At 41.5% G+C, this 27,204-nt stretch overlaps 2 protein-coding genes and 1 non-coding gene across 4 annotated transcripts in view; 1 reads left to right on the forward strand and 2 right to left on the reverse strand.

Annotated features, from left to right (window-relative positions):
- CG4374 (uncharacterized protein) overlaps nucleotides 1-27,204 on the reverse strand; it is a 63,595-nt gene that overhangs the window by 6,488 nt on the left and 29,903 nt on the right. Inside the window, exon 1 of one of the 2 annotated variants that reach the window (NM_001275945.2) lies at nucleotides 15,702-16,303. The exons of the other annotated variant lie outside the window; for it this stretch is intronic. The gene's annotated coding sequence lies outside the window, so the exon portion shown is untranslated. Of the gene's footprint in view, nucleotides 1-15,701; nucleotides 16,304-27,204 lie in introns of those variants that run through there. 2 annotated transcript variants of the gene reach the window in all.
- CG43694 (uncharacterized protein) lies at nucleotides 10,431-10,858 on the reverse strand. The gene has a single exon (NM_001275946.1). It carries the CDS (start codon nucleotides 10,710-10,712, stop codon nucleotides 10,584-10,586), a length of 129 nt encoding a protein of 42 aa, NP_001262875.1. The 5' UTR covers nucleotides 10,713-10,858; the 3' UTR covers nucleotides 10,431-10,583.
- Nucleotides 17,698-18,101, forward strand: snRNA:7SKb (small nuclear RNA 7SK b). The gene has a single exon (NR_182252.1). It is a non-coding gene; the product is annotated as a small nuclear RNA 7SK b (small nuclear RNA).

Here is a 27,204-nt window from a genome sequence, read left to right on the forward strand (position 1 = left end):
TTGGTCTAGCCCGGCCATGATTAGCGTCCCATAAGCTTCGTCTTTGTTGCGGGCGTCAAGCGAAAAAAAAAAAAAAAAATGGCAAGGAAAACGGCAACATGGTAGTCAATAGGCAGCCATCGTCTGAGATTAGTTTATGTGCAGGAATTTTTATATTGCGGTTACACAATTTTCTCCAGCTTGCTTGGTTATAGTTAACCCCAAGTCTGCCAAGACAATCCATGAAAATCACACGCTTTGGCTGCTTCTGCTTTGGCCGCTTTTTTCTTGGCGATATTGTCGCTTTGACTGCACGATTTTCCACGCATTTTTAACCCAAATACCGCGCTAAACGATTTTTTAATGTCTTCACTAACAAGTTTCAATTACCAATCGTCAAATGCGTGCGCATAAAAACCGAAACCAGTTGTAGTTAAGCCGCCTGGCCGCACCACCAGCACCCCCTCTAGCCTTGGCTCAATCAATTAAAATAATTCGCCTGATTTCATAAAAGAAGACCAAAGCGCAAAGGAAGACGATGTGGCTGTGGCTGGTGGTGGGGAAATGGAAAAACCTGCTGGTTGGGGACTTTGAGGCAAGTTGATTCACGTACCGCAATCAAATTGCATTTCGATTGGCCAAAATGGAGCCATCAGTGGAAAGCGGCAGTCGTCGTCTCATCGACTCGTAATCACTTTTATTGAGATAAACGATGGGGCGTTTCGCGTTGCGTATACGCAGTGTGTGTGCGCGTGCACAATGTGATAATTGTGCGGGTAAAAATGGGTTAATCATGTCTGGCACATATTTAATGATGAAGAAAGCAGCATGAACTTGACTTTGCTGCATACTTTTGGGATACACCTGCATGGCCTGTTGAGTAATCGTAATGTTGTCTACCAATAATAAACGACTGTGCATATTCAAATTGCTAAATTCCCAAGCGACGCATAAATTACGAAACCCATTCGAAGACCGCTCGTAAAACGCATCAAAAACGCACGGGAGCTTGCAGCTGCAAATTTCTGCACCGCAAATTGTCATCGTTAGCCAAGTGAGACCAAGTTGGCCATAAGGCAGTCGATCATTTTTCAGCCAGATAATTATCGCCCACCAGTTGAGAGCCTGCCCCCAAAAACCGAATAGAGCCGGATATGCCAGTAGTTGCTGTTGGTAGTCAGTTGCTGACCAATTGACCAATAGCTCAGCGAACTGGCGGCTGATAAGAAAATATGACGGCTGCAGCTGGCATGGGGATGCCAGTGAATTGGGCTTATGCTTCGATTGCATGCAAATGCATAATTGAATCAAATGGTCCTCTCCCCGTTACACTAGGCAACTTTCGAACCCCGCCTAATGAAGTAATCAACGGCCGGCATCTCAGACTTTTTGCTGCCATTGTCAATCAAAAGTCGCGTTTTTATTGCGCCTGCGTTAAAAACCAAATCGCATCAAGATGTATTAATCATTTTGGCCGCTGCCTGCGTTGGCGTTGAGGTACACCGAGCATAAAACTATACAGTAATCAAAGTTCATATGTTTTCTGCAGGATAAATTATGATTCGTCCATCAATTCATTATAGAAATCTTTCTTAAGATCTACATAAATTATACGTTTTCAATGATTTAAGAATGTTTTGCGCGTAATTTGTTCGTTTGGATATAAAAGTATGTCAAATGTGGTACTAATTTTTTTCTGAGTGCAGCGGCAACCGGCAACAGTTAGCAGCAACAACCAACAAGCAACAACCGGCAACGGCAATGCCATTGCTTTATCAGCTGGCGCAGATCTCTTTGGCATAGCCAGGCGTATAAAAAAACGCCAAATAACTACAGGCGAGACGGGCATGATTAAAATGCGCAAAAATGGCAAACTCCAAATGGGCGCTGCTCGGCGGTAACAGCAACAGCTACAACAACGGCGTGTGATGTACACGCGGCGCATTTCAATTCCATTTGATTAATGACAAAGCCGTAAAAGCAACTGCATGAAGGGGCAGCCAGCTAACGAAGATGTTGCTGATTGGCCCGCTGTCCGTCTTGCGTCTTGGCCACATTGGGACTTATGTACATTTGGACTCACATGCGAAGTCTTCCGCCGCTGTTGTCAACTGTCGGATGCAATGATGCTGCTGCTCAGGATCGTTTCCTTCATTTATATGTTTGACCATAAACATTATGCGAACATTAGGCTAGCAAGCAGACAGCTCATAAGGCAATCAGAGCCACGAATCAATAGGGCAACCAGCTAGCAGTTAGCTGCCACGAATGCAAATCGGCAAGTGCAGGCTGGAAGTAGAAAGTGTTGTGCCACCCACGCGGCGAATCTGCATAAATACTGTCCACCAAATAAGGCCAAGAGAGTGCCTAACGGCCTTGCGCCAGTGGGTGCTGCTCCCGCTGTTGCAACTGATGTTGCTGCTGCAGTTGCTGTTGCATCTGTTGTTGTCGTGCCTTGCACTGCCGCAACATGGCACAATAAATTTCAAATTTGCTATGAAACTTGTATCAGAACATGTCCATCTTGGCGGCCCACACTCTCGCTGCAGCCCCCCTGCTGATGTTTTGGGTGAAAATTTTCGTGTGCCCGCCTGCGACTTTCACAGCGTCTTAAGTGCAACGCCAGCATTTACACTCAGCAAAATATCGATTACAGCACGGTTCCACCGTGTTTTACAAGTAAAATTTTAAGAATATATACGCACTTTTTAAATGCGATCTGTATTTCTTTAAATAAATTTGATGATTTGCCGTTGATGTTCTAAGCATTAAGTGCAGCAACTTTTCACAGTGTAAGCCAACTTTTTGGCTTACAGTTAGCTCGTCATACATTCTCTTGGGCCACGTGATTAATGCCTTAATTAGTGCAGCGCTCAATCAATTTTGGGCCAGTTAGTCGGTTAGTCAGAACCCAACCCAGAAAAATATGATTGGCAATTGTTTGGAGCGGGGTCATTTATCAAAATCAATACGGGAACGAACGGTCTCAATGCCGATGCCAGAGTAATAACAAGGCTAAATGCCGAACTGTGCGGACGGACAGCCCCCCAAGTCACAGAAATTTGCATTTTAACAAGTTAATTTTTTCAGCTGCCGCCGCTGCTGCTGCTGTTGCTGTTCTAAGTCATTGTAAAACGGTAGCGCACGAATTTTGGCAGCCTTTACTTTCAGTTGGCTTTTTGACTGGCGACATAATAATGACAAACCAGAAACAAAAAACTTGAACACAAAATCTGGAAAGAAACACAGAACTGCATTCATTGCCCAAGCGTGACATGTTAATTGAGTTTATATATATTTTCCTGAATTTTTGATTATGTCTTGGGGTGGGTGGGCGTTCACCCCAAGTGAGCAAACATTTTTGACAGCCAAATTGGTTTGATATGAAAATATATAGAAATTAAAGTATTAAAGCATTTACGTGGTGAGACGCCTCTGCCCGGAATCATGATAACTTTATTGATTTAGCCAAACGAGCAGAGTCGAACCACCACCACCACCGCCGCCGCCGCCGCCGTCGAAGACATTGAAACCAAATCGTGAGCTCTGGGCTAACAATCAAATTGGCGAAAAGAAAACCAACAATTGTGGCTGTTTTGTGTCGGAGAGTCTGTGACGTGATCGCTGCAGGCGCCACTTGGCAGCCAAACAAAGGAGATCTGGCCAGGAATGGCCAGAAATTCTGGCTAATCAGCACAGACAAAGGGTGACGCTCCCATGTATTTAGTTTGAAGGCTGACTGCCATTCATTATTGCCATTTAACCGGTCAGGCTGTTTGGCGGCATTCATAGGTGTGTGTAAAAAAAACCAAAAGAGCCGTAATATCCTACCCAGTAATTTGTTTGGCTGTCATGTCAGAGTGCAATGAAAATATTTTCACTTGCCCATCAAACGACGCAGCACTTGACATGAGACAGCCAACGTCAAACATTCCGCAATGCCACCCAAAAGGCATCTTCATAAATATTTTCCAAGCAACGGGAACGGCAGCAGCATCCAACACTCCCACTCCCACATCCCAAAATGCCTTCAACAAACATCGTGTGCTGTCTGTGGGCTCCTTGATGTTTCTTCTTATTCGCTTTATTTGCCTCGATCGAAATGATTTCTCCCTCTGTGGCGTCTTTTTCATCATCATCATTAAATTCGTCAAGATGCAAATTTCTAGCCCGTTGTTTGTTGTTCGCCAGTCGTGCTCATCTTCCCGGTGGCAACAAAAGCTAGAAAAAAAAATTGTAAAAAAGGGGAGGAGTGGGTGTGGGAGTGGAAGTGGGCGAAATGGGTGGGAGGCCAGGCAGCCATCAGTCTGACATTTCTTGGCTCTGACATTATTCGCTGCCTTTTGGCTCTGCCACACGGCTAAGCACAATTTATTGTTATGGCCCGGCTCTTAGGGCCACCTGTGGGCGTTGCTCATGCCATATATGTAAAGCCGATCCGATCTGATCCGATATAAATATATATAGAAATATAGCGGACATGGTGATATGTATAACTCATAGCTGAACGAGGTACTTAAATTGCTCGTGACTGCAATTAGACAATTGTCGCCGTCATCCGAACTCACTCAGCTCAGAAGCTAATGAATTTTTATTTCTATATGTCTTACAAGACAACAGCAGTAGGGCAATGGCAAACAGCAACAACAGCTACAGAGAGCAGAGGCTTTTGTGTGTTGGTGTTGCTCTTGTTGCCGCGGCTTGTATAAATTACCATAATAACAAATTACGGATCATTAAGATTGTCAGCTACTTCGTTTCAATTAATTAACCATTAATTACAAACCGCCTGAGCTGCAGAATGTGGTAACCAACGACAAATGCTGCACATGAGCAATAAAAGAGCAGCACTGCCTGCTGCCTGCTGCAGCAGCAGCGGCATCAGCAACATCAGTGCAACATTTGCAGCAGCAACCATATTAGCCATGACGAAGACAACAACGACAACGGCAACAAGAAGCCAAAATTAATGCAATAGAAGAGACAGCCAGCGGCAAGTGAAGAAAAGCATCGGAGAAATAGAAAAAAGCAGCTGTGCGCAAATATGCAAATTTCACAGAGTAAAACAGCAGCAACAAACAGCAACAGAAAATGCTGCAAGTATGCTAAGAGCCTTCACTTTCAATATATAGCAAAGGATGCTTAGCCTGTTGTTGTTTGTCGCTTTTGCCAGTTGCACAAATTGTATTTTACCATATAAAACAATTTCAGCTGCTAGACAAAAGAAACTCAACTCAACGCGAAGCGAATCGAGCCAAACACATTGTCATATACCCCGAACCAAACATACACAATACACAATGCACCTACAGAAACGAAACGAAACTGTGACAACAGCACCAAAAACCATACAAATACAAATTGAAAGTGAAACTCCAGGAAAAAATCCAAATGGAAACTAGAAATTTGCATAGAAATGAATTTGCAAGAGTTTGTCGCGTCTGGTAAGTATGGTTATAGCTGGATTATGTTAGATTAAGTGCTTGGGAATGGGAAAGGGAGGGCTAAGAAAATGATTGCGTTTGCCAGACCACTTAATTAAGGGAAATATCCCACACAAATTAAAGTAGGCGATATACTCTTCTTAAGCTTATAGTTGATATTCAGAAAGAGCAAGCGAGAACTTTAAGCTAGTATATGCAAACCTAATCCAAGGGTGCTGACAGTCTTTTTTCAAGATCAATCTATAATCGACTTAATAACTTTGCACTTGATTTTATTATAATGGTTCTATAATATACTCCCACATTTTTTCCCGACTTTGCCTTATTAAATGTAATGCTTAATGGGTTCTGTTATTTGTATCCATTTAGCACGTTATATTAGATGGCAAAGTCAATTGAAAGTCAATTAAATAATTTGCCTAAGCCACTACCGAACACCTTATAATTCCATTCATCAAGTTAAACATATCGTTAATTTTATAGATTTACCAATTTATTTTATTAGATTTGCCAGACACCGTGCAAATCGGCCATAACTCTGCGGTCCCCAACTTATTGATTGCATGTACTTGATCTATAAAGAATATGGTCTTAGTTGTGCTGTGCTGCTCGCACTTCTTTGGCCGCATGACTTTATGACAAGCGGTCTAGGTAGCCAAGTTCGTTGCCTAAGTCTTTTGTATTGCGACTGGGCATGCAAATATTTGCATATAGATTTACACACCCACGGGCCGAGTCGCAGAATGCCTTGGCAACAATGGGCTGCCAGAGCCTCCTTTACTTGTTTAATATATGTAGCTATATAGATACGATGCCAAACTTTAAATATATTACACTCTAATGCCTTTTAAGCCGAAACTATAAATTTCTTATCGCCGATCGAAAATCAAGCGTGCTCACCGCAAGTCACAGTCAAAAAGCAAAGCCAGGTTTTTGCTTTTGGCCACTGGCACTGGGTCTTTGGCTGCTGCGGATAGTTAGTTGCCTGTAACTGAGGCACACACCCTAGTTGGCTCACTCGTGCGTCATATTCAAATGCGGCCAGATCCAGGTTTTCAGCTCCGGCTCCAGGTCGCAGATTGCGTCCGCAAGATAAGCCAATGCCAGCGCCACTGTTTCGATGACTACGGGAGTACGGGACTAACTGCGACTACTTGGACTACCATCGAGTATCTATCGCATATGGCATTCTTTCAAAGGCCGTTGGCCAGAGACTAGCAACGCTAACGGATCGGGCGAGCAGGAATCGAGGCGGCCATAAATGGCCAAAATGCATGCGCTGCCTTAAACAGTCAAATGTGTGGATAATAATTTTGATTTATTGCCACAGCATCGCGGCCAACGAGCCACCGCAATCGGCAATCTGGGCTAGATAACTCTATATAACTATGGCCGGGCATTTTGGGCATTATCAGGGGGAGGCTCAACCTGCTGTTTGATATTTTCCTTCTCTCGGTTTTTTTTTTTTTTTTGGGCGTGTGTTGCGGTGTGGGGCGTGTGCCTAACATGCTAATGAGCCAACTTTCAGTGGACCAATCGCGGTGCGGCTAGGCGTCTAACAATGCCCACGTTTGCTAACAATATGAATTTTAAGGTCTTAGTGTTTTTTTATTTTGTTTCTCTCGTCCGAATACCTTTTTTGCATAATTTATACATTTTGCGGTAGCCCAGACTGACCGCAACTCTTTCCCGTTTTGCCTGCATTTTAATTATAAAAGCATTTCGTGCCAGACGCCAAATCGAATCGAATCGAATCGATAATTTGCATGAGCAACGCCCGAATGCCCGAATTTTGTACAATCAATACAATAATTACAATTGAGATGTGTTTTTTTTTTGCTGTTTTCGGCTAGTCCAAGAAGTTTACATTTGGCTGAAAAGAAAAGAAAGTCGCCAGCTTTACTTTCTCGACGTTTATCAGCCAGCTCGGCTTTCGTGTTCGCTTATCGCCAGCAGCTGCAGAGTCATTCATCTTGTGGCCAGCAAATGAATCTGCAAATAAAGCTGTTGCCCCGGTGATCTGTCAGTCGTGCTACCCCATCCGCTTTTAATTGCAGTCCAAATTGAAGCTGACATTTATGCCTGCACTCCATTTCCATTGCGAAACCCCTCCCAATCCTCTCCTGGCCAGACTAATTGCCCAGAATGCCAAGACTCGCAAGATGCTGAAATGCTGAAATTCCCCTCTTGAATATGTCCTCCTCTAACGGGAGTGCACCTCAGACGATCAAATGCAGACGATCAGATGCAAATTGAGCTGTTCGGGGGACTTGTAGTTGCAGTTGTACGCACAATTAGTGTTAGTCGTTTGCCCGGGACAACACTCAATGGCAATTAGGGTCGGCTGGCGTACAAATCCATTGCAAAATGCCAACAGCTGTCAGTGTGTTTGTTGGCCAGCGTATCTGTGTGTGACAAGTGTGCGCCTTCTTGTTGTTGGCCGCTCGACAGGGGCACGCAAATTGTAATTTATGTGACAAATTTTTATGTACCACCAGCGAAAATTTATTGGCAACGCTGGGGTGGCTCGAGATCGAGAGAAGATCTTCAGTTTATGATGAGCCCCTTCAGACTCCTCGTGTCGGTCGTTAAATGACGAAATTGTTTCGGAAGTAAGGCCACTCGATTGTGAACAGGCCTTTATCTTGGACCTTAATAACGATAAATTTCTGGGACAAGAATATTTATGTACAATGAAGAAAATAGTATTAGATTATCGAAGGTAGGAATTTGAATTTTTTGCCAATTTTGGATTGTAAAATATTTCGTTTAGAATATTCGCAGTCAAGTTATTTTAGAATTAATATAAAGGTTTTCATCACATTTAACCTTTTTTTTATTATTAACGAACTGTGTTGAAAGCATCAGTCAAGTTCTGGGAAATCTATAAAATATCCCCCAATTGGATCCCTGTTGTTCGTTTCTGATACAAATCTTCCTGGAAACAAACTCCGTCGATTGCACTCGAGAACAAAAAAAAAAAAAGATGGACCAGCACTCGAGGCTGGCATGATCGCCAAACGGCCAGCCAAGATTCCATTCCATTCATGCCGGAAGCGATTCATTCACAACGTGTTGACTCCAAACAGGTGTACGCAGGCCATAAGCCAAGTCACATTCGACTATCATTTATCACTTGAGAAGCGGCAGCGGCTTAAGCCAAATCTACGAGTATTTAAGCTGGTAAAGTGTTCGAAGAGTCTTTGTCCGGCGATTTGTCAATGATGCAAGCTTATGGATTTGGCTTCGACTTCGACTACTGCCAATAGAATTTCCCAAGCGAACCCATTCATTAAGTGGTGTCCGTCCATCGCAGCGGGACGGCTACCAAATAGAAATCAATATAAATATTTCGGATTTCGTGCTTAAGACAAAACAAAACGAATTAGACGCATTTAAATACACCGATCGAAATCGATTTGCATTTAAAATCGAATCAAAGATTTATAATTTCGTGCTACCACTGGCTAAGATAATAAAACGCCCACGCTTGAGCAATAGATGCGAACCAGTTTATAGAGCTGGCTCATCAGTCATTTTGATTACCACAAATAACCGGAGCTAGGTAGCCTTTTATTTGCCCCTGCCATTGATGTCAAATAAATTGATCGCCACCGAATGCCTTTTTAAATTCCTCAACTTACAGTTTGTGTGGCTGCTACTGTGGCTTTCAGCTCTTGGCTTGGCATGATGGTCCAGTTTGGGGCACTGACTCTGACATATTGCCTGACAATTTCGGTGAAGCAATAAACACACCACAGCTCCAGAATCATGCATAGCATTAAGTCAAAGTATAACCAGCAAAAGGTCAAAACTGAGAACTTGTTTTGTCATTTGCCAAAAATACAGACACATCACCGAGTCAGAGGCAGATAAAATAAATTGCTTCAATATCGAATTAATAAAATTCAAATTATTAAAACTGACCATTTCCTGTTCGAACTCTAAACGGAAAGGAACGAAACCAAAACAAAACACACACGCATGTGGTATAAAGGAAAAATGAGACGAATTCCTGAAAAATATGTGACCCAATTAGTTGAAAGGAGGAAAATGAAATAAATAAAATTCATTTGTCCGCCAGTGTAATTTATTGCATGTTTTGCTCATTAAATTGATTTTTCTCCTTTGATTTTGAGTGCCAGTGTCATTGTCAGAAAACAGGGGACACCGACTTCCATCCGATGATACGGGGAAACTTGGAAACTGGGCAGCCAAGGAGTCGAGAAGAGCACGAATGTTTGTTTGTTTGTACGGCGACCGCTGCTGTTGCACTTTTCAGCACGCTCGAGTTTCATAAAAAATGCCAATTAAGCGTGAATATAAGTGCCAGATAATTTTTCAGACAGCAGCCAATGTAACCCAAATTGCCAAAAAACGCGAAAGAGTTACAACAAAGCCAAAACAAGCAACAGGAGCAGCAGAAAGGTAAAAAGTAAAACCAAAAAGTAAAACTCATTTTTCAGGGGTAAGATTCACTAACCAAGTTGAGTCGATGGGCAATATTTTTCGAAACAAATACAATGTTTTCAACTAATGAAATTTTGTATAAAACGATCACCGCAGACGTTTCTATTAAATGAGTTTTTAGATATCTGCTGTTTTTCGTAGAATCTCAAGCCAACCCAGAAATATTTTGGCTTTCGCCTAGGCAACATTGTCAATAGATATCGATGTGAAGTGACCTGCTGACAGGCGGCAATGAGAACTTCAAAAGCCCGCCGCTGACCTCATAATAAGCTAGGCTCATCTCCACTCAGTTTTTCGGAGCTCATCTGCCTTCAGGGAGGGCATTCGAGATTCGTTTCGGTTTCAAGTCTCCTGGCTGGCAGCCTTAAAAAATATTTACAGCACTCAAGTGCAATTCAAGTGCTGGGCCAAGTCGAGCGATATGCCCAACAACATCCAAGCAATCCACATCCACATCCACGTCCACGTCCAAGTCCGAATTCGTATCAGGCAAAAACGAGACCCCCGAAAAAAAAGTAAAACTCAGGCCAAGAATAACGAGCCAAAGTGTTTCTTCGTTTTTTTTTTGTGTCGGATTTTGAGCATTTTTCATTTCGGAACGACAGGCGAACTGATGTTGACGTCCACGTCTGTATCCAAGTCGCAGCTTGGAATTGAAATTGGAATTTGTGGCATCGTTTTCGGTTTCGTTTACGATTTCGGCCAAGAGACTCTCAGTGCGGCGGCATTGGTACTTTGACTAGTACAATGACAAGAGTTAAGCGATCCCCGAAAGCCAGAAACAATGGTGGTCATGCTCATAAAATGCCCAAATGTCATCGAGCTATGGCGGTACGAGTAAACACATATATTCGGATATATTCAGATCTTCGCTGTTATCGCAGAGAGGCCCTGAGAGGCGGCGTTGATTTTGATAAATGTTTAATTAATTTTGTGCCTCGCTCGAACATTAAACCTGGCTATTTTCTGACTTAATGAACAGAAATTAACAACACACTGAGATCACTCTCCGAGGGGTAGAGTTGTGTAGTATGTTGGACACAAGGGGAGACAGAAGCCAACCATGCGGAAGATCTTCAAAGTCTGCGCTTTTTTGGTAAAGTTTCTTCTCGTCTCGTCGGGCTTTTCTCATTTACATTACATTATGCTGGCTCTGGCTACATATTATGAATGAATGTTTACCTACACACATGTGAAAAATGTTGTAATTAGTTTTTTACCAGTTTTTTTTCCCTTCTTCGCTCAGTGAGTGATTTTCAACAACGACTGCAAATTACAAGTTATTATTAATGTTAACAAGCGAAATCTCCGTGTACTTATGTGTTTATATATGACCGGTCGTATTCATATATATATATATAGATATATATATATATATGGTGAAAACTAATTTAGCAGGGGTTCGCCCCCCCCGGAATCCCCTTGATTTGTTTCGAAAACCTCCACTTTATATCTGTTGTACATTAATGACTGTTCTTGATTTATGTGCGGCGATCAGTGCGAAGCAGGAGGCACCTTCCCCGGCAAGTGGGTCACATGTCCCGTGGGTATTTGTACTTACAGATGCCCCAAACACGAGGGGCACTAAATGCGGCCATAAAAAAGACAACCTCCCCGGTAGCGCTGACATTACATAGAACCCCCCAATCACAACCAAAAGCACAAAATACATTCCACAATAATTATGCAAAGAGCCGCAGTGAAGAACAAAAAGCTCGTTGCACAAACGACATCGACACGAACTCATAAAATATGCAAAATGTGTGCCAGCCAGCCAGCAGAAGTCGGCACTCTGCACTCGTCCGACAGCCAGCAACTTGTGTCAATAAAAATCAAGCCAAGCACTGCAAGTGCATCCTCTAACTCCGAGTCCAAGTCCAAAAGCAATCCGCTGCACTTGTTCCTGCATGCAGCTGGAAAGCTGTGAGTGTGTCTCGAGTCTAGACAGCAGACAGCCAAAGTCACTTCACATTGCACATTGCGCTTCCTGACTCGGCTGCCTCCAGATTCAATGAGCCATGGCCGCAAAGGATGGTGCACTGAGTTTTTACGACCCACCGATATATATATATATATGTATAGGATGAACGTGTGGGACTGGCTTGCTCTACTATTCCAGTATTCGGAGGGGGGCAGCAATAAAAAATTCATCTCTGCCATGAAAACGGTAGAGTCGAGAGCTAATCAGGGGCTCAATTTATTGTAAGTCCTCGGGGAATTTGCATACTCCCGCGGCGATAGGATACTATGAGCACATAGCATCATCGGTCGGGATCATTGGACAAATCGGTTAATGTACTGAATTCACAAATTGGTAGGAGCAGGAAGCGGCAAAATTCTGGACAGCTTTATGGGGATCGTAAACAAGTAGAAGTGTTTCGGGCAACATTGCTCAAATTAAATCGAAGATCCGGCAGAAGCACATAAAATATCTAGTATACTATTGATAAATGTTCCTTTTAACTTTTTTGTTGAGTTTTAAACCGTATTTCATTAACACGAAAATTGTGGAATTTCGAAATACGAGATAATGACTATGGAAAACTTTTGTACCTTTATTAAAAAATAACTTCATTTGTGGTAAACACATTTTTATGGAAAAATCTCCTTTCGGTACCTATTTTTTTTGAATGCAGATATAATTTTTTCTAGCATTTATAGCTGGTAGTAAATAAATAAATAAATACAGCAAATGAAAATCAAACGGGAAAATGTCAGAGGCAAAAGTTCTCAGCTCGGGCCGCAGACAAATAAATTTATGACACATGACGTTGTGGAGTACAAGTACGGAATACAACAACATCGACATCGAACGAACTGAACTGAAGTCGACTGAAGTGTAACTTCCCACTGACCCAATTTACAAGCACTTAATGCCAAAAAGGAGAAGTCGTAGAAGAAATAAACAAAGACGAAAGCCAGGCCGGGGTAATGCATATCAAATAAAGTTCAAGCGACAGCGGCAACACCAACAAGACGACAAAAATTATGACCAAAATAGACAGCACTGCCACCAACAACAGGAACAACAACAAAGAAATTTAAATTAAAATCCAAAAACTCCCACACATAAAAAGTCGAGAAAGAAACGCCAAAATAAAAAAAAAATGTACACACATACTACACAACTACCGGAGCAGAGGAGAAAAAAAGGTCTGTCAAAATTAAATCATTTCGGTGGCAAACAACATAAACCGATGGTTAAAAGTTGATAATGATGATGCTTGGATAACGCTCGTTATTACTATGGTTGTTGTTTTTGCCGGCGTTGCTACCTTTGCTACCTTTGTGGCTGTCCAGTGCGTTGGTGGCTGGCACTGACAGCGTAACAAATGCTATTTTGACAAAGTGTCTGACATGAGGAGCGTGGAAGCGCAGACCCAGAAAGAGACAAGCGAAACACCGAGGTTCCACAATTATGCGAAAGTGAAAAAAAAATATATATAAAAATCCAGTGCGAAACGGTTGCTGCGTGTTTGGTATACGCACACACACACACATACCATATAGTTATAAGTATCCCCGAAGAGTAGAAGAAATGTATGAAAACTTTTTTTTAGCGCTGATAAACACCCGCTAAAGTTAAGCGGACAAGCGACCTAGAGTCCATTCCACTTGACGGCCAAGCTTCCGGTTTCTTTTTGGGTGAAATTTTCTATGCGCCTGTGGCAGATTTATGTGAGAAAACATAACAACAGCGGCACAACATTTTTCATAGAAAATTATAAACACCGATAGCAAACTTTGGAATTTGCATATTCCTCCCTTTTGGCGCTTTAACACATACGATGGTGTTTTTGGCTGCAACAGACTTTTAATTATTAATATTAGACATTAGAAAATGAATACCAACGAATAAGATAAGCAAAATCAATCAGTCGGTGGTTTCACAACCCACGGGGGCTTCACATACAAATTAACAGCTTTTATTTCATTCATTTGTCACCGTGTTTCTGGGCAAACATACTAGATTTGCCGTTAATTGAAGAAAATCTTTGAATGTGATTGTGGTCGTGTTAAGTGGACAAATGAGTGACTAATTTAACGTCAAATAAATAAACAAAAAGTGTTAAGAAAATTATATAAGTTTATAAACAGTTATAAAAAGAGAAAATTGCGTGAAACATAATATATTTTTTTAAGTGTTCCACACTTTGGCTATAAATGAAAACTTCACAAAACTCGTTCTTTTATTATATTAATAGTTCTTAACTCTAAATTTAGCGAAACAATTATGACGGTTATACATATATTCTGAACTGAAACTCAATAATGAACTACGTAATCAGATTATCGTTTCATTCATAATTTTTTTTCCGAATGCGTTCGTTGCCTAAGTCTTTTGTTCCTGCTCACCAAAGGCAGTGTTCAAGAGTTAATACCAAGTTATTCACGAGTGTAGTTAAGTAAAGCTTATCTTCGCTATGAGTTCGTTGCTTCAGTCTTTTGTTTGCATTGCTGAATGTGGCGTTGATTTGGAATTGCTTTTTATTAGTTTTATTTTCCGTTTTTGTCGTTTTTAATTTAAACTGGCGACGTTTCACTTTAATAATTTTAATACCTTGAGTTGTTTATTGCCTTCGTTTTAATTAAATGCCATAAAGGTGTTTCTCTTTCCCTCAGCTTAAAGCCAATTGTATTTTTTGCTGTATGAGCCATCGGATTGTTTTTAGGCAGTTCAGTGAAAAATAGTGTTGCTCCCAGTTTGGATCTTATCTAAAATTGATTTCGCTTTAATTTATTACCTGCGCACACTTATGTTTCGTTTTATGGGTTTTTCCTTACTTCTATCATCAGCGACCGCTTGTTATTGATTAAAATTTTAAACAATTTAAATAAATAAAACTGATTAATATTCATTGATGGCTAAAATATATGAGGCTTGTATGTGCTAGTGAAGCTGTGTGCCAAAGCAGCTGCTACTGTCAAGATCGACTAACTTTCTTCCAGCAACTCGCAAAATTATCAATTATGAAGTCATTATTATTTACAGCAAGCCACACATGCGGCTAGTCGCTTTTGATTAATAGCTTTTCAAGCTTGTCAAGGGTTTGCCGTTTTCTATTTTCGCAAGCTTAGATTTTGGCAAATTTTTCTTTTTTGCACAGAAGGTGTTGCCGGAACATTTTTTTGTTTTGAAGCAGTCGCTGCGCAGTTCTAATTAGCTAATTATACGCTTAATTAGTATATAATTATTGCTTCCCAAGCGCTTGGCCTGCTCACGGAATTTACTAATTTAAGCAGGCCAAAAGCGAGATGATTGACACTGGTCAAACGTGTGCAGAAAAACATACACTCAAATGGAAGATAAGGCTTAAATGCCGTTGAGATGCGCTATCAGCGTTTTGTGAAACTTGGTAAGCAATTTGCTAACTTTTGGCACAAAAGATCCCAGATCAGAAAAGACAAAGAACTCCTCATTAATGGTTACTAGTCCGGTCAAAATCCCTTTTTATTTTATTTTAATTCTGCTTTGTTTCGCGCTTTTCTGCTTATGATAACATGCTGGGAATTTCTATGGCCTGTGCGTCATGACTTTCCAAATACAAAACATTAGCGATAAAACTTGAATTTATACGCCTGCGATAAGGCAGAGCGGCTTTGTATCCCGCCACGAAGACTACGATAAAACTATTAAAAAATACACAAATTTCTATCGATATATATATATTAAAAACAAAACTACCGACATTTGATTTTAATATGGTTCTGCTTTGCATAGATGTGCGACAGGCAAGAATTATAGAAATATCTACGAAATAAACTAAAAACTTGGACAACGAAGTTGACAACCAAACTTGCACTTACCGGTTTCAAATTGGTCAACGTGGTCGGAAAGTTTATCCAATTTTAACAGCTTAATAAATCCACATAAATATGTACGTTTATAGGGTATGATACTTTTGTATTCGTATTAAATTGGTTGGGCTACACAAATATTATTAGTTTTTCCCATGCCTCAGCCCATTATGAGCATTATTTATGGCAACCGATTGTTGAAGACACTCTCACACACATTTATCATCGGATCGTCTTATCAGACGAAACATAATTCTTGGCCTGCATTCATAAATTTGCTAGCCACATTTTCATTTGCATTTGTCGGAGGTGCGGGAAATATTCTTGAACAAAACTAATTTGGCCGGGTTAATTAAAAACTGAGGTCCGTATCGCAGTTTCCGTTGGCGATGGTTTCCGTTTCGGTGTGATCTTGTGTTGGGTGGGCGACAGGAATCGCGACGACTACAACGGCAACAAGCGATGGAAATTTTCAACGTTTGGCCCGTCGGCAAATGAACTTATACGGAAGTCGCACAGACGAGAGGCGAGAAAACCGAAACAGACGAAAGACGCAACCAAATGGCTCAAAAGTCGAACTCTCCGCTCAAAGCTTTGAAACGCACGCAACGCTCAAACACTTGAAACTGAACTGAACTAAATCTGGCTCTTGGCCAGCATGTCCAAGAAGTTGCTGGCCAAAAGCAGCAGCGGCAGCGACGCCGCCGTCGACTTCGGCCGATCTGCTGAGAGCGTGACGACAACGCCGGCAGAGCTGATCTTTATTGTGTGTTTTTTTTTTGGGGGGTTTTCGATTTTTTTTCTGCTATTATAAGATTTGTTTGTTGTGGCCGGAGTCGAAGCGGTAAATGATAATAAAAGTTAGCAGCCTAGCTTTTTGGCCAGGCCAAAATCGAATCAATGAAGACGCTCTGCTGCTCTTCGCGCTCTATGAGCGATTCTGATGCTGATTTATGCTATTAATATATTTGTCAATTATTTTTAAGATCGCCTGACGCTTATGCCTTTTGTCTGATCGGTGTTTTCTATGGGCGGTTGGGATTATTTTTAGAATTTGCAAAGACTGGCATGGCATTGAACATTAAACTGTCAGCATTTTGATATCGTTTCGCCCCATAAATTGTTAGCTTTACGAGCGTTTTTTCTCAATGGAGAATTGTGCGAAAAAAAAGCCTTTTGACCCCTGCCTGGTAGAATCTGGTCTGTTTTGGGGAAAGGCTGTGACGGACACGCCCAGTCTATTGAACTTTTTCCCATAAATAAGCAAGATGTTTTCTCACAACAATTATGCTGCTGCCGCTGCTTTTTCTAGCCATTGATAGAAACGCGCTCATTCACATCCCTGACACATAGTTTAATAATTTATCAAAAAGCTTTTAGTCAATGATTTCGAATTTACGATTCCGATTCGCCTCAATGGCCCCAAACTGCGACTGTTTCTTTTAAAAGCCTTTCCACTGTCTCGCAGTAAACAGTCGATTCAGTGGAGTGCCACAACGACCTGACCCCCATAAGCGTTTCACTAATTCATGCCACTTATTAGCCACAAAACACAAAATACAAAGCACATAACAGCCACGGCCGACTTGCACCTGCCTCTTGGACTCGAATTCGGAACCGTGCTCCATTTGGGGCATTTCAACGTCAATCAATATGCATTTGAACTCCATCAATCGTTTCTTCAGCTGTGGGATTTGGGCTGGCTTTGAGCATTTCTTTTGGCTCTTTCTCTTTCCATACGATTTTATGGCTTAATGCCGTTTTCTGGCCATTGAGCACTTAACGCTACATTTTCGGGCAGGACGGTTGGCGGCAGCATAAAGAGTGCGGAGGGGTTTAAGGGGCATATTACCCGGGCTTATTGGCTGTCTTGTATCTTGTATCTGGCTATCATCTATGTTCATCTGTTTTGGATTTTATGGTGTTCCTGCTGACTTTTCTCACATTTCTACGCCTGAATTTCAATTTCGTTCACATCTATTTTCAGGTTAATATATTTTCGAATATTGAGGCTTTTATGAATTTTTAATAATTTCTTTTTATGTTTGATTTGACACCCGGTTCCGATGAGAGCGGTTCCAATATTAACGGTTTTTTAATTACCCACTGTCGGTGGCTAAAAAAAAACAAGTTCGCTGCCCAAGTCTTTTGTTCTCCGCTCGGCCAGCATGACGACCTGACAACACCAGGCTCCGCATCCAGGTCGGAAAAGTGAAATTGAAGTCGCAGTCATATTCGTGGTTGTTTTGGGGGAAAAACGGGAGGCGGGCACTACATACGTATAATAATGTAAAAAACCTAGTAATCAGGGGAGCCACAAAGATCGGGGCAGCTCATTAACTTACCGCTTTCGTCAACCAGCCACAGATGCCTAAAAATAGCGCCACGTCATGGGGCAGTCTGGGTTTTATTTTTTATATTTTTTTTTTTATACCCGGCTTGAAGTCAATCTCAAGGTGTTGCAGCTACCAGAGCTACCTGCAGACTCCCCCCCCCCATCTGAAGCTCCGGAATGCAGCGCCCACTCGGCCAGTTTTTATTTTTTTCATCTTCTCAGAGCCTGCTCACCGCCCCGCTTGACCCATATTCTTTATGAATATTATGGATCATACATATATAGGCACATAAATCTGTTCGCGGCTCCACTGTCCCCTGATCCCATTGTTAAGTGTAACTATTAGTTTGCTACGTTTCCAGGTCAACGGGGCAATCAATCATATAATATACAGAAGGAAATTTGTATAGTTGGGCGGCACAAGGAATGGAATTTGATTTCTCTCTTTTTTTTTGGCACTTTACATGCCCTTGCGGCAGACTTTGTATTGTGAAACGGACATTTAATGGCGGAAACACCACAAACGGCATAGTTTCTTGTCAACTGTAACGAATCGCTGTGTATTAGGCCAAGAAAAGTATATAATTCCATTCTATTTGTCTATAACAATATGCAACAAAGAGGTTACAAATTATATGACTCAAAATAAACTAACAATATGGATTTTTGGATCTTTAGTGGTACCGAAATATTAAAAATGGAACATAAATCGCATAGATGATAAGCAAAACATAAATCACTCATAAAAAGCGTGGTGCCAAAAAAAAAAATCCGTCAAAAAAACTGACAAACGGAAGTCCAAGCGCTAGAACTGAAGATGACTAAAGCCAAACAACAATCGGCAAATAAATTATGGCTATGCACTAAGCGAATAGAACTTAGAAATTATGGCTCCAGCTTCTCGTCTTCCTTATTTACCTATGACAGCTCATTTGCCGCACATTTGTTATACATTTTTTCCAAATTCCTTTCGGCCAATGGCTTCTGCGCGTCGGATATTTTCACCACTTGGCGCTAGATTTCCCAGCATATTTCTACACAGAAATCGGCGCAGGAAGCGCATACCAGACTCTGGCATGGAAAGATAAATAAAAAGCTGCACATTCACGGTGCTGACCGGTGGCCCGGTGGCTGTTATGAAAATGAGTTTAAGTTTTTGTTTGTTTATTCTCTAAATGAACTTTTCACCAACCGGCGGATGTCGAGTGTTTAGCGGAAAGTGAAAAGTGCTGCTTAAAATGACTTAGTTTGCAGGTTTCGCCTCGCCTTTTGCGGAAGTCGCAGCGGCGGCAGCTACAGTCGGTATACTAACAAGTTGTCTATCATGGAAAAGCAATTTCCATGCCAATGATTTATGAGCCGCTTAACCGGCCCATTACAATCTTATCTCTGGGCTATTATGTACACCGTTTGAGCTGACAAAATATATTGTGCTCGAAATCTAAAGCTGCCACGCTAAACTTCAAGTTGAATCTGAATCTCGAGCTTTAGCTGACGCTGACATGTCGCGCTTATCGTTGCCAAACTATCAAGAGAGACCAGAGCCAGACAAAAGCCATATAGACCTGGCCAAAATCCAAAGCCGAGCCAAACCAAAACAAAACAAAGCGAAAACCCGGGCCCAGAGTGTCTCAATTGTTTGCCACCACGCACGCGCGCAATTACTTAAACATGTCCAAGTCCGCGTCCACGAGTGGAGCCCACATTTGCCAGCCAGCTAGCAGCCAGCTAGCCAGGTGCACTTTGGAGTACGGAGAGTGTGGAGTATTTGTGTGGGTATCCTATGCAAATGCGAATGCAGTCTCAACTCATTGAATGACCCTCGTTAGGCGCCCCTACCCCTGCCCCTGCCACCCTAATCCCTCCCTGACTCCGTCACGCTTTGTTTGGCCTGTCAAGATGACAAGTGTTTGCTTTGCTTTTGCCTGCTCCTCGACGCAGCTGGCGCTCCGGCCATGTAAACTTGACATTTGATAGCATTTTAATTAAAAAGAAGTCGAACGGAGTTGCAGGAAAATTTATGACGCCGCACTAAATCCCAAAAGCCATGTGCGTGGTCACAGTGCACTGGAAAAATGTGTGCTTTTTTGGTTCACTCTAGAGCGAGATCTGTCTATAGATGTTAGAAATTATATCACGCAGCGTTCGGATCTGTGGAGGTGGTGGCGGCTATATTTATATAGGTATATATTTTGAAGCTGTTGGCGGGGGTCTGTGGGGCGTTGTCCGTGACCGTGTGGCGAGCCCACCGAAATGAGGTCGAAATTATTTGCAATTTATTGAAGGCAATCACAATGCCTATGAACTATATTTCTAAGTCATGGCTTGGCTCTTGTGGTTGTTGTTTATTAGTTCTTCAGCTGGTCTTTTCATTGAGCCATGAAATTCCGTTTTTTTTTCTCGCCCCTCCTTTCCCACCACTGCTCTTTTCTACCAATATAATTTTTATGTTTACTCTTTTTTCCGCAAGACATTTCTGCAGATCGTGTTGGCCTGGTCCGGAGGAGCTGTAAGAGAAGAAGTGCCGCGGAGATTGATAGGAATGCAGCTGGATGTTCGGTTGATTGGAATAATGGCATGGCCGAGAGTTATGTGGGCAAATCTATCTGCTTTGATTGCCTTTATAAAATATTTTACGGCGAAATGTGTAAAGTTAACTTTATGCAGTGGCCAGGATTTATCGCTCTGCAGGAAAATCGCATAGAGGATGCAAAGTCTCTACTCTAGAAAATAAATATTTTAAAAGAAAGTCCCCAAATGAAGCAATAAAAAAAAGTCACAAAATAATAAATAACTAGTTTCGTAAAGTACTAAAGTTTGTTTCGATTTCAAGCTGTACACTTTTCCAAAGAGCATCCGTAAATTGGATATACCCCCAAAAATATTCGACGTTCACGACTTCCAGTCAATCTATTTGTTTTTCTCCCTTTGCTGTCATTGGTGTTTTTTTTTTTTTTTTGGCTACTTTTGTGAATTGAGTTAATTTCGCTGGTAGCGGGTGGTTGATTAAAACGGAAATGTCGTGCGTTTAGCTTAATGATCTCAAGCACCTCGCCATTAACTCATTCGTTTTCAAGTGCAAAACAATTTGCATCCCCTGAGGGGCAAAAATCTGCAGTTCAAATAGGAAGCCTCACCCATATTCCGTGCGAACCCTTGAATTTTATTTTTGTGGCATTTCTGGCAAACTGCAAAACGCTTTTCATGCTTTTCATGTTCAACGTGATCTGCGCTGATCTCTTCGCATCTCCATTTTTATTTCAATTGGCTGGCTTTTGAGATATTTCCCGTTTATTTTTTTTGCGCAGGTGTTGGCTGCTTGGATTTAGAAAATAGTGCAAAATCGTGCTGAAGATATTTGTACGTGATGCCATGTTGTAGGTGTCGGATCAGGATTTCGTCTGGGTTTCAGTTTCAGTTTGGCAGGCACTAATTTTGGTAAAGAAAACTAAGCCAGCGAAGAGAATACAAGGTTTAGTTGGGGATAAGGCCAGACGCCAAAAAAAAATGCGTGGTTGGGCCTATTCAAATTGCCCAATTCTGGCTTACTCACACTGAAACAATTGCAAACTCATTGACGTCATTAAAAAACGTTTAAAATAAAGTTTTGCGCCTTTATTAAAACTGACATTCGAACAAAGGCTCTTGTCAGCTTTTTGTGTGGCTCTTGGGTATTATTATGATTAAAATATCCCAAAGAGTGGTTTATTTTTGTTCGACTTGATGCCGCTATTTTTCATTATTTACACCACCTACCCCTCGGCCACTTCAGTCCCGAGATATCTGTTTATTTAAGTAGCCACCTCAGCCGAAAAAAATGATTGTTGATCTTTTTTAGGCCGCTTCATTGTTGTCTTTTCGAAGCGGGGCGTTTCACAAAATCAAACTGCTCCACATACACGGCATTTAACGCATAGCCCAGCATAGAAATATGTCTCTGTCTCTGTGCATTGTTGTTTATTTTTATAAGGTCTCCGGCCGGGACACACCTCAAAAAACGAGCCACCGAATGCCACCGATAGATAGCCACTGTATGCCATTGGGCAATGTCCCGCGATCCCAACTACCAAACTACCAAACTTCCATGTTACCAACTTCAATAAGCTAGAGGCGGCATTTAAACATTTTCGATTTGTTTTAAATAAAAGCAATGACATGCCGCAAAAGTATTAACAACAATCAATGCAGCACATAATCACAAAGGCGCAGCAGTGTGTCTGATCGATATTGGTTTTTGGCTTAGGAGGTGTTGGTATTGGCTTGCCATTAAAATCGGTAAATAATTCAAGCCATTAAGCGTGCGACGATCTGTACGATTCCGATCCGTAGATATATTATACGATACGATACGATCCATTAGGCTGAATCGGAATTGAAATCGGAATCGGACTGGGTATCTCAATCTTGTTTGTATCTTGGGCTGAATTGATGTTCATAATTTTTACATTTCGATTGGCTTATTTATGGTGCAATTTCGTTTTGATAATTTGCTGCCTTAAATGTGTCCACACTCGATCTTTGTACGTCATTCCGATAATCGAATGTAAATTATATATATCACCATATTTATGCATGGTAATAAACTAGAGGTTGTTTACATATGTTTATTTTGATTGGCAGCCTATAAAGATAGCCAACGAACTAATTTCCCTGCGCAGCATGAGTTTCTCCTTCTATCTATTATCAAATCAACCTCTTCGTTAGTTATCTGACCTAATGTGATTGTCAATATATATATGTTAAAGAAACTCCAGTGAGAATGGTTAAAAATCGAATGCCCTTGGCCAGTTACACCAACGTAAATTTGGTAAGTGCAAAGGAATTAATCAATGTGACATTTATGGGCAGTATGCTTAGTTTTCCCAACCGTTCGATTTCCCAAATAACTCAGATAAAGTCGTTAGGGCTCGTTAATTGAATTAGCTATCTGAGCATGCATATTCATACTTAGTCAAAACGAGCACCGAACTAGTTTTGGATCGCCATTAGCTATGGCCCATAGACCAAAAGCGGAAAAATATAATTTCTTGTTTTAGTTTAAATGCTTATTTTCTTGTTGTTATACGAGTATGGCTCGCTAGGAATGAGTTTTAAAATTTGGCCTGCAAGCGGCCATAAAATCTGAAAAACAACAACGTGAATGCCCGAATTTAAAATCAATTAAAACAAATTTATGCTGACATGAGACAAATCTAAAGCAGCATCAGATTTTGCGTAGGCGATCATTAAACGAAACTGACTACAAAGTATATCGATGGTTGGGGGGAAATGGGTCTTCGATGGTGTAACCCAACCGTTTTTGGTAGCCCATTTTCAGGGTCCAAAACAAATCATTAGGTGATGTCGTTTTTTGGCTGCCAGTCTTTGGCCGATTCTGATTTCTGATTAATGCGACATCAGCACGCGATATAGAACAGCTCCACAAACGCGACCGATATGTTGGGGTGGTGGTGGTGGTTATATATTGGATGGTGATGAGGCCACCTACGGTGCGATGAATAACAATTAGTGGCATAAATCAATGACAATCCTCCATAGGTGTGTGTATGTATGTGCACGGGGAAGGCAAACAGGCGCATAAATAACGCCGATACGATACATCGGTAATACCTATGGCCAGATAGCTCTTGGCCAGATCGACTGCTCTTGGCCAGTAGACTCTCTTCCACTTGCCAGCTTGTCTCGGGGCTCTAATTGCTTCGCGTCAGTGTTTATCCAACTGTGGGTGTTCCACACGCACTCGCTCGTTGACCGCTATACGATTTATGCCCCATAAGATACTTCTCTGCCCGCGAATGTTTGCTTATTCTAATGAACCCACACGATACCGCTGAAGTAGTGTGCAGAGGAAAAAACCAACTCTTAATTTTCATTTCAATTTTTGCACCTAACAACAAACAAAATTTGTGTGTAAAATTAAATTTTAGTTGAGTCGGGGACTTATTTTATAGTTACTCATTTCCGTGAATATTAAAGTGCGTCAACAGACTAACAAAACTAATAACCAGCCGAATATTATTATAAATGCCTACAACTTCCTAACTGGTTTTCTAATGATCTATTAGCTTAAAATGATAAATTTATCTATATTATAGGTATTTATGCCGTTCGTAATAGGCATTCAATATTTGTTTAAATATAGATTTGTCCAAAAGGGCTTTTTAATAATCAAAATAGTCGCTGTTTTCCCTTGTTATGCATAAAGTGAAAGCAAACGTGTAAATCGAAAAAGTTATTACCAATTTTAATAAAAAATTTTCTCTGTGCAAATATAAATGAGACGGCGTAAGCTGTGCAATTTCTCTATTATCGATGAAAATTGCGGATTCCCGAATGATGTCATGTTGATCATGTAACTCAATTTCAATTTACATGATCGATGCTCGCATGCCAACGGGTAGCTGTGAGAAAAATTGATTGAATTAAAAGATACACTCTTTCGGAGGGAAGTGGTGCAGTGGTCCACGGGTGCGGGGATGCAGTGACTCCAAGTGGTGCGGATTGGTGGGCAGGTGCCGCGGGGCCAAATGTGTAACTGTGCAGGCGTTCGATTTTAATCGCTTCATTTAAAATGCCGCTCGATACGCATCAGTTGGCTCCTTGGCAGCTGCTGAAGCAGCAGTTACTGCAGTTGGCTACTGCAGCAACAGCATCAGCAGCAGCATTGCGTGCCACTTGCTGCGATCTTGTTTTGACCAAAAACCGACTGAAAAAAAAAAACCGCCAAGCTCTTGTGGCCAAAATCGAAACACAAATGGCCGCCGTTTGGCAGCAACTGCCACTGCCAGATCGGCTGACCATTTTCATGCTGGGGGAAAATCAAACGAAATTTTTAATTAAATTGTTGCCGCACTTGGCCATTCGGCCGTAGGCATACGAAAAATCCTTTCAATTTTAATTAAATGCTGGGCGCATTTGGTTATCGCTGACAGATATGCATATATACTCATATGCCAACCTCATCCGCTCCCGATCGCCTTCTCCCACAGCGAAACACGTGTGCCGTAAATCAAACCGGCTAATGATGCATTTAGCGCATGAAATATTCCAATGCAGCCACGCCGGGTCACTAACTGCGGCTAATTTACGGGCAAATGGACACTGCAGTGTGCCGGCTCACTCACACAATCGCCGCTTATGGCCTATCAAAGTCAAGGTGCTTATTAAGTGCAGCGGAATACATGCTTGGCCACATCCACAAGCATCTTCCACTCCACTCGGCTGTATTTACATGCGCATTTAGTGATTCTCACAGTCGGCAACACTTACACCGACTCGCGAATCTTAAATCAGCACCCATACAGCCACACATATCATACTAATGATGCGAAATGACTTTAACGGTTTCTTTCTATTCCGCAGGTGTGATCAGGTGTGTGGGGTGTAATAAACTGCATATGGAGATCATCGTCCTATAAATATGTAATAAGCTGTTTTCACAAACTAGAGGCTAGAAATATTCTAACTTCTTTGAGAAGTTTTACATGTTCGTAAATATTTGAAACCAATTTTCAATTATTTAGAACACATTTAAAAATAAACGCTGAAATAGGATTAGCACCCAGAAAAAGTTGTTTTAAATTACAGGGTAATCCCTTATTTAGGCCTAGTTAACACCTCCATTGCAGGCAACGCAACAAGGCCAGCAATGACAGGCAATGGCCTGAACACTATGCCGGTGTTGGTATCAATAGTTAAGGCTCTTGGCAACATTGTTAGGCTGGCTTGGGGAAGGGGGAGCAGTGGGTGAGTGTCTTGGGATGATCAATGACCAACTGGTTCTCTTTGCTCTCTCCCGCAATTGCAGACGGCAAATGCAGACATCGGTTTTTTTTCTTCTATAAAATAAAGGTCAAATGAGCCAACAAGTCAGTCGACGGCCACAAAAACAGCAACAAGTGTTATTTTTTGTTGTACCAAAGCCCGGCTTGCCGTAAAAATAAAGATTTATTGTATAAAGATTCTCAAGTGTTTTTATACCTTTTGTATGGCTGCTGCTTTGGCCTGACATTTGTTAAACTTATTTGGTATTTTTGACTGTTCGTGGCAAAAACGTTTTCTTCGCTTTAATTACGTGTGTAAGATGTTGCTGTTTAATTAAGCCATTTCTGGGGAATTCTCTATTGCAAAAAGGTGAAATTAGATTATATAGATGTACTTAACCACTTGCCGGCTCTCAAATAATGCCCGCGAAATGCGAAAACACACCCAATAGAAAGCTGACCCAAGTCCATTTCCGTCGTGGACAGCACATTCCATTCCCGTACGATTTCTCGATTTCATTCACAGAAGTACCAGGGAATCTTAATTCGAATCGTTTAGCAACGGAAGCATCGAGTTGCCAGCCAAATCTTTTCTGCTCCACTTAAACATTTGCAACCACAGATTGTTCAGCAAAAAAAAGCACCAAAAATTAATCAAAACAAACAATAAAGAAATGGTCAAAAGCAAATAAAAAGTGCTGGTCCACAAAATTGGGTCCAAGACGTTTGCCCCGTGGGCAATTTTCGGCAATTTGAATGATTCAAAAGAGGAGCAACAGCAGCGGCTGGAGAATATTGCTCATTTCGCCATGTAATCTTGGGGTGGCCCAGAAAGTAGAACAATCCATTGAACCCGCATAAGGCTCGAAAGCCAAAGAAACCGAACCAAATATTCAAAGCTATGAAAAGGCCAATTAATATGAAACTCGTTTCTTTGGAATGCCGGGGTCTTATTATTAATACACTTATTTTGCCGTTTGTATTTGTGTTTTCGGTTTTCTTCCTCGCCTCATTGTATTTGCACTTGAGCACATTACTCATACGCCCGGTTAGCCGGGTTAAACATTTCTGCTGCCCTCGGTGGTTGGTGTGTGACGGTGGTGTATCGTGTATATATGGCTTATAGTCAGGTAGAAGCCACCGTAGCCGCAAATGCCACACGTTACGCTTACGCCAGGTAGGCCCGGCTTGATTCGCCTGTGTCGTGTTCGTGATTGATATGCGCTCGCACAATATGATCGATCTCTTTTCTTCATCATCAATTACAGTTTGCGTAGCTTTTGGCCCGCGCCGATACCCATTGTCCGCCGGCTCTGAACCGTTGTTGGTTTTATAATCACTCTTTTTTTTTTTGCCTTGGTCATAATAGCTGGTGTTGTCTTGGCCGTTTTTCTTTTGTCCCGGCATTTGTGGG

The sequence above is a fragment of the Drosophila melanogaster genome, chromosome 3R (assembly GCF_000001215.4).
Source record: "Drosophila melanogaster chromosome 3R".
NCBI lineage: Eukaryota > Metazoa > Arthropoda > Insecta > Diptera > Drosophilidae > Drosophila > Drosophila melanogaster.

Excerpts from the sequence above, each read along its gene's own strand:
- CG43694 (NM_001275946.1), bottom strand. The coding sequence starts at position 10,712 with ATGACATTTGGGCATTTTATGAGCATGACCACCATTGTTTCTGGCTTT.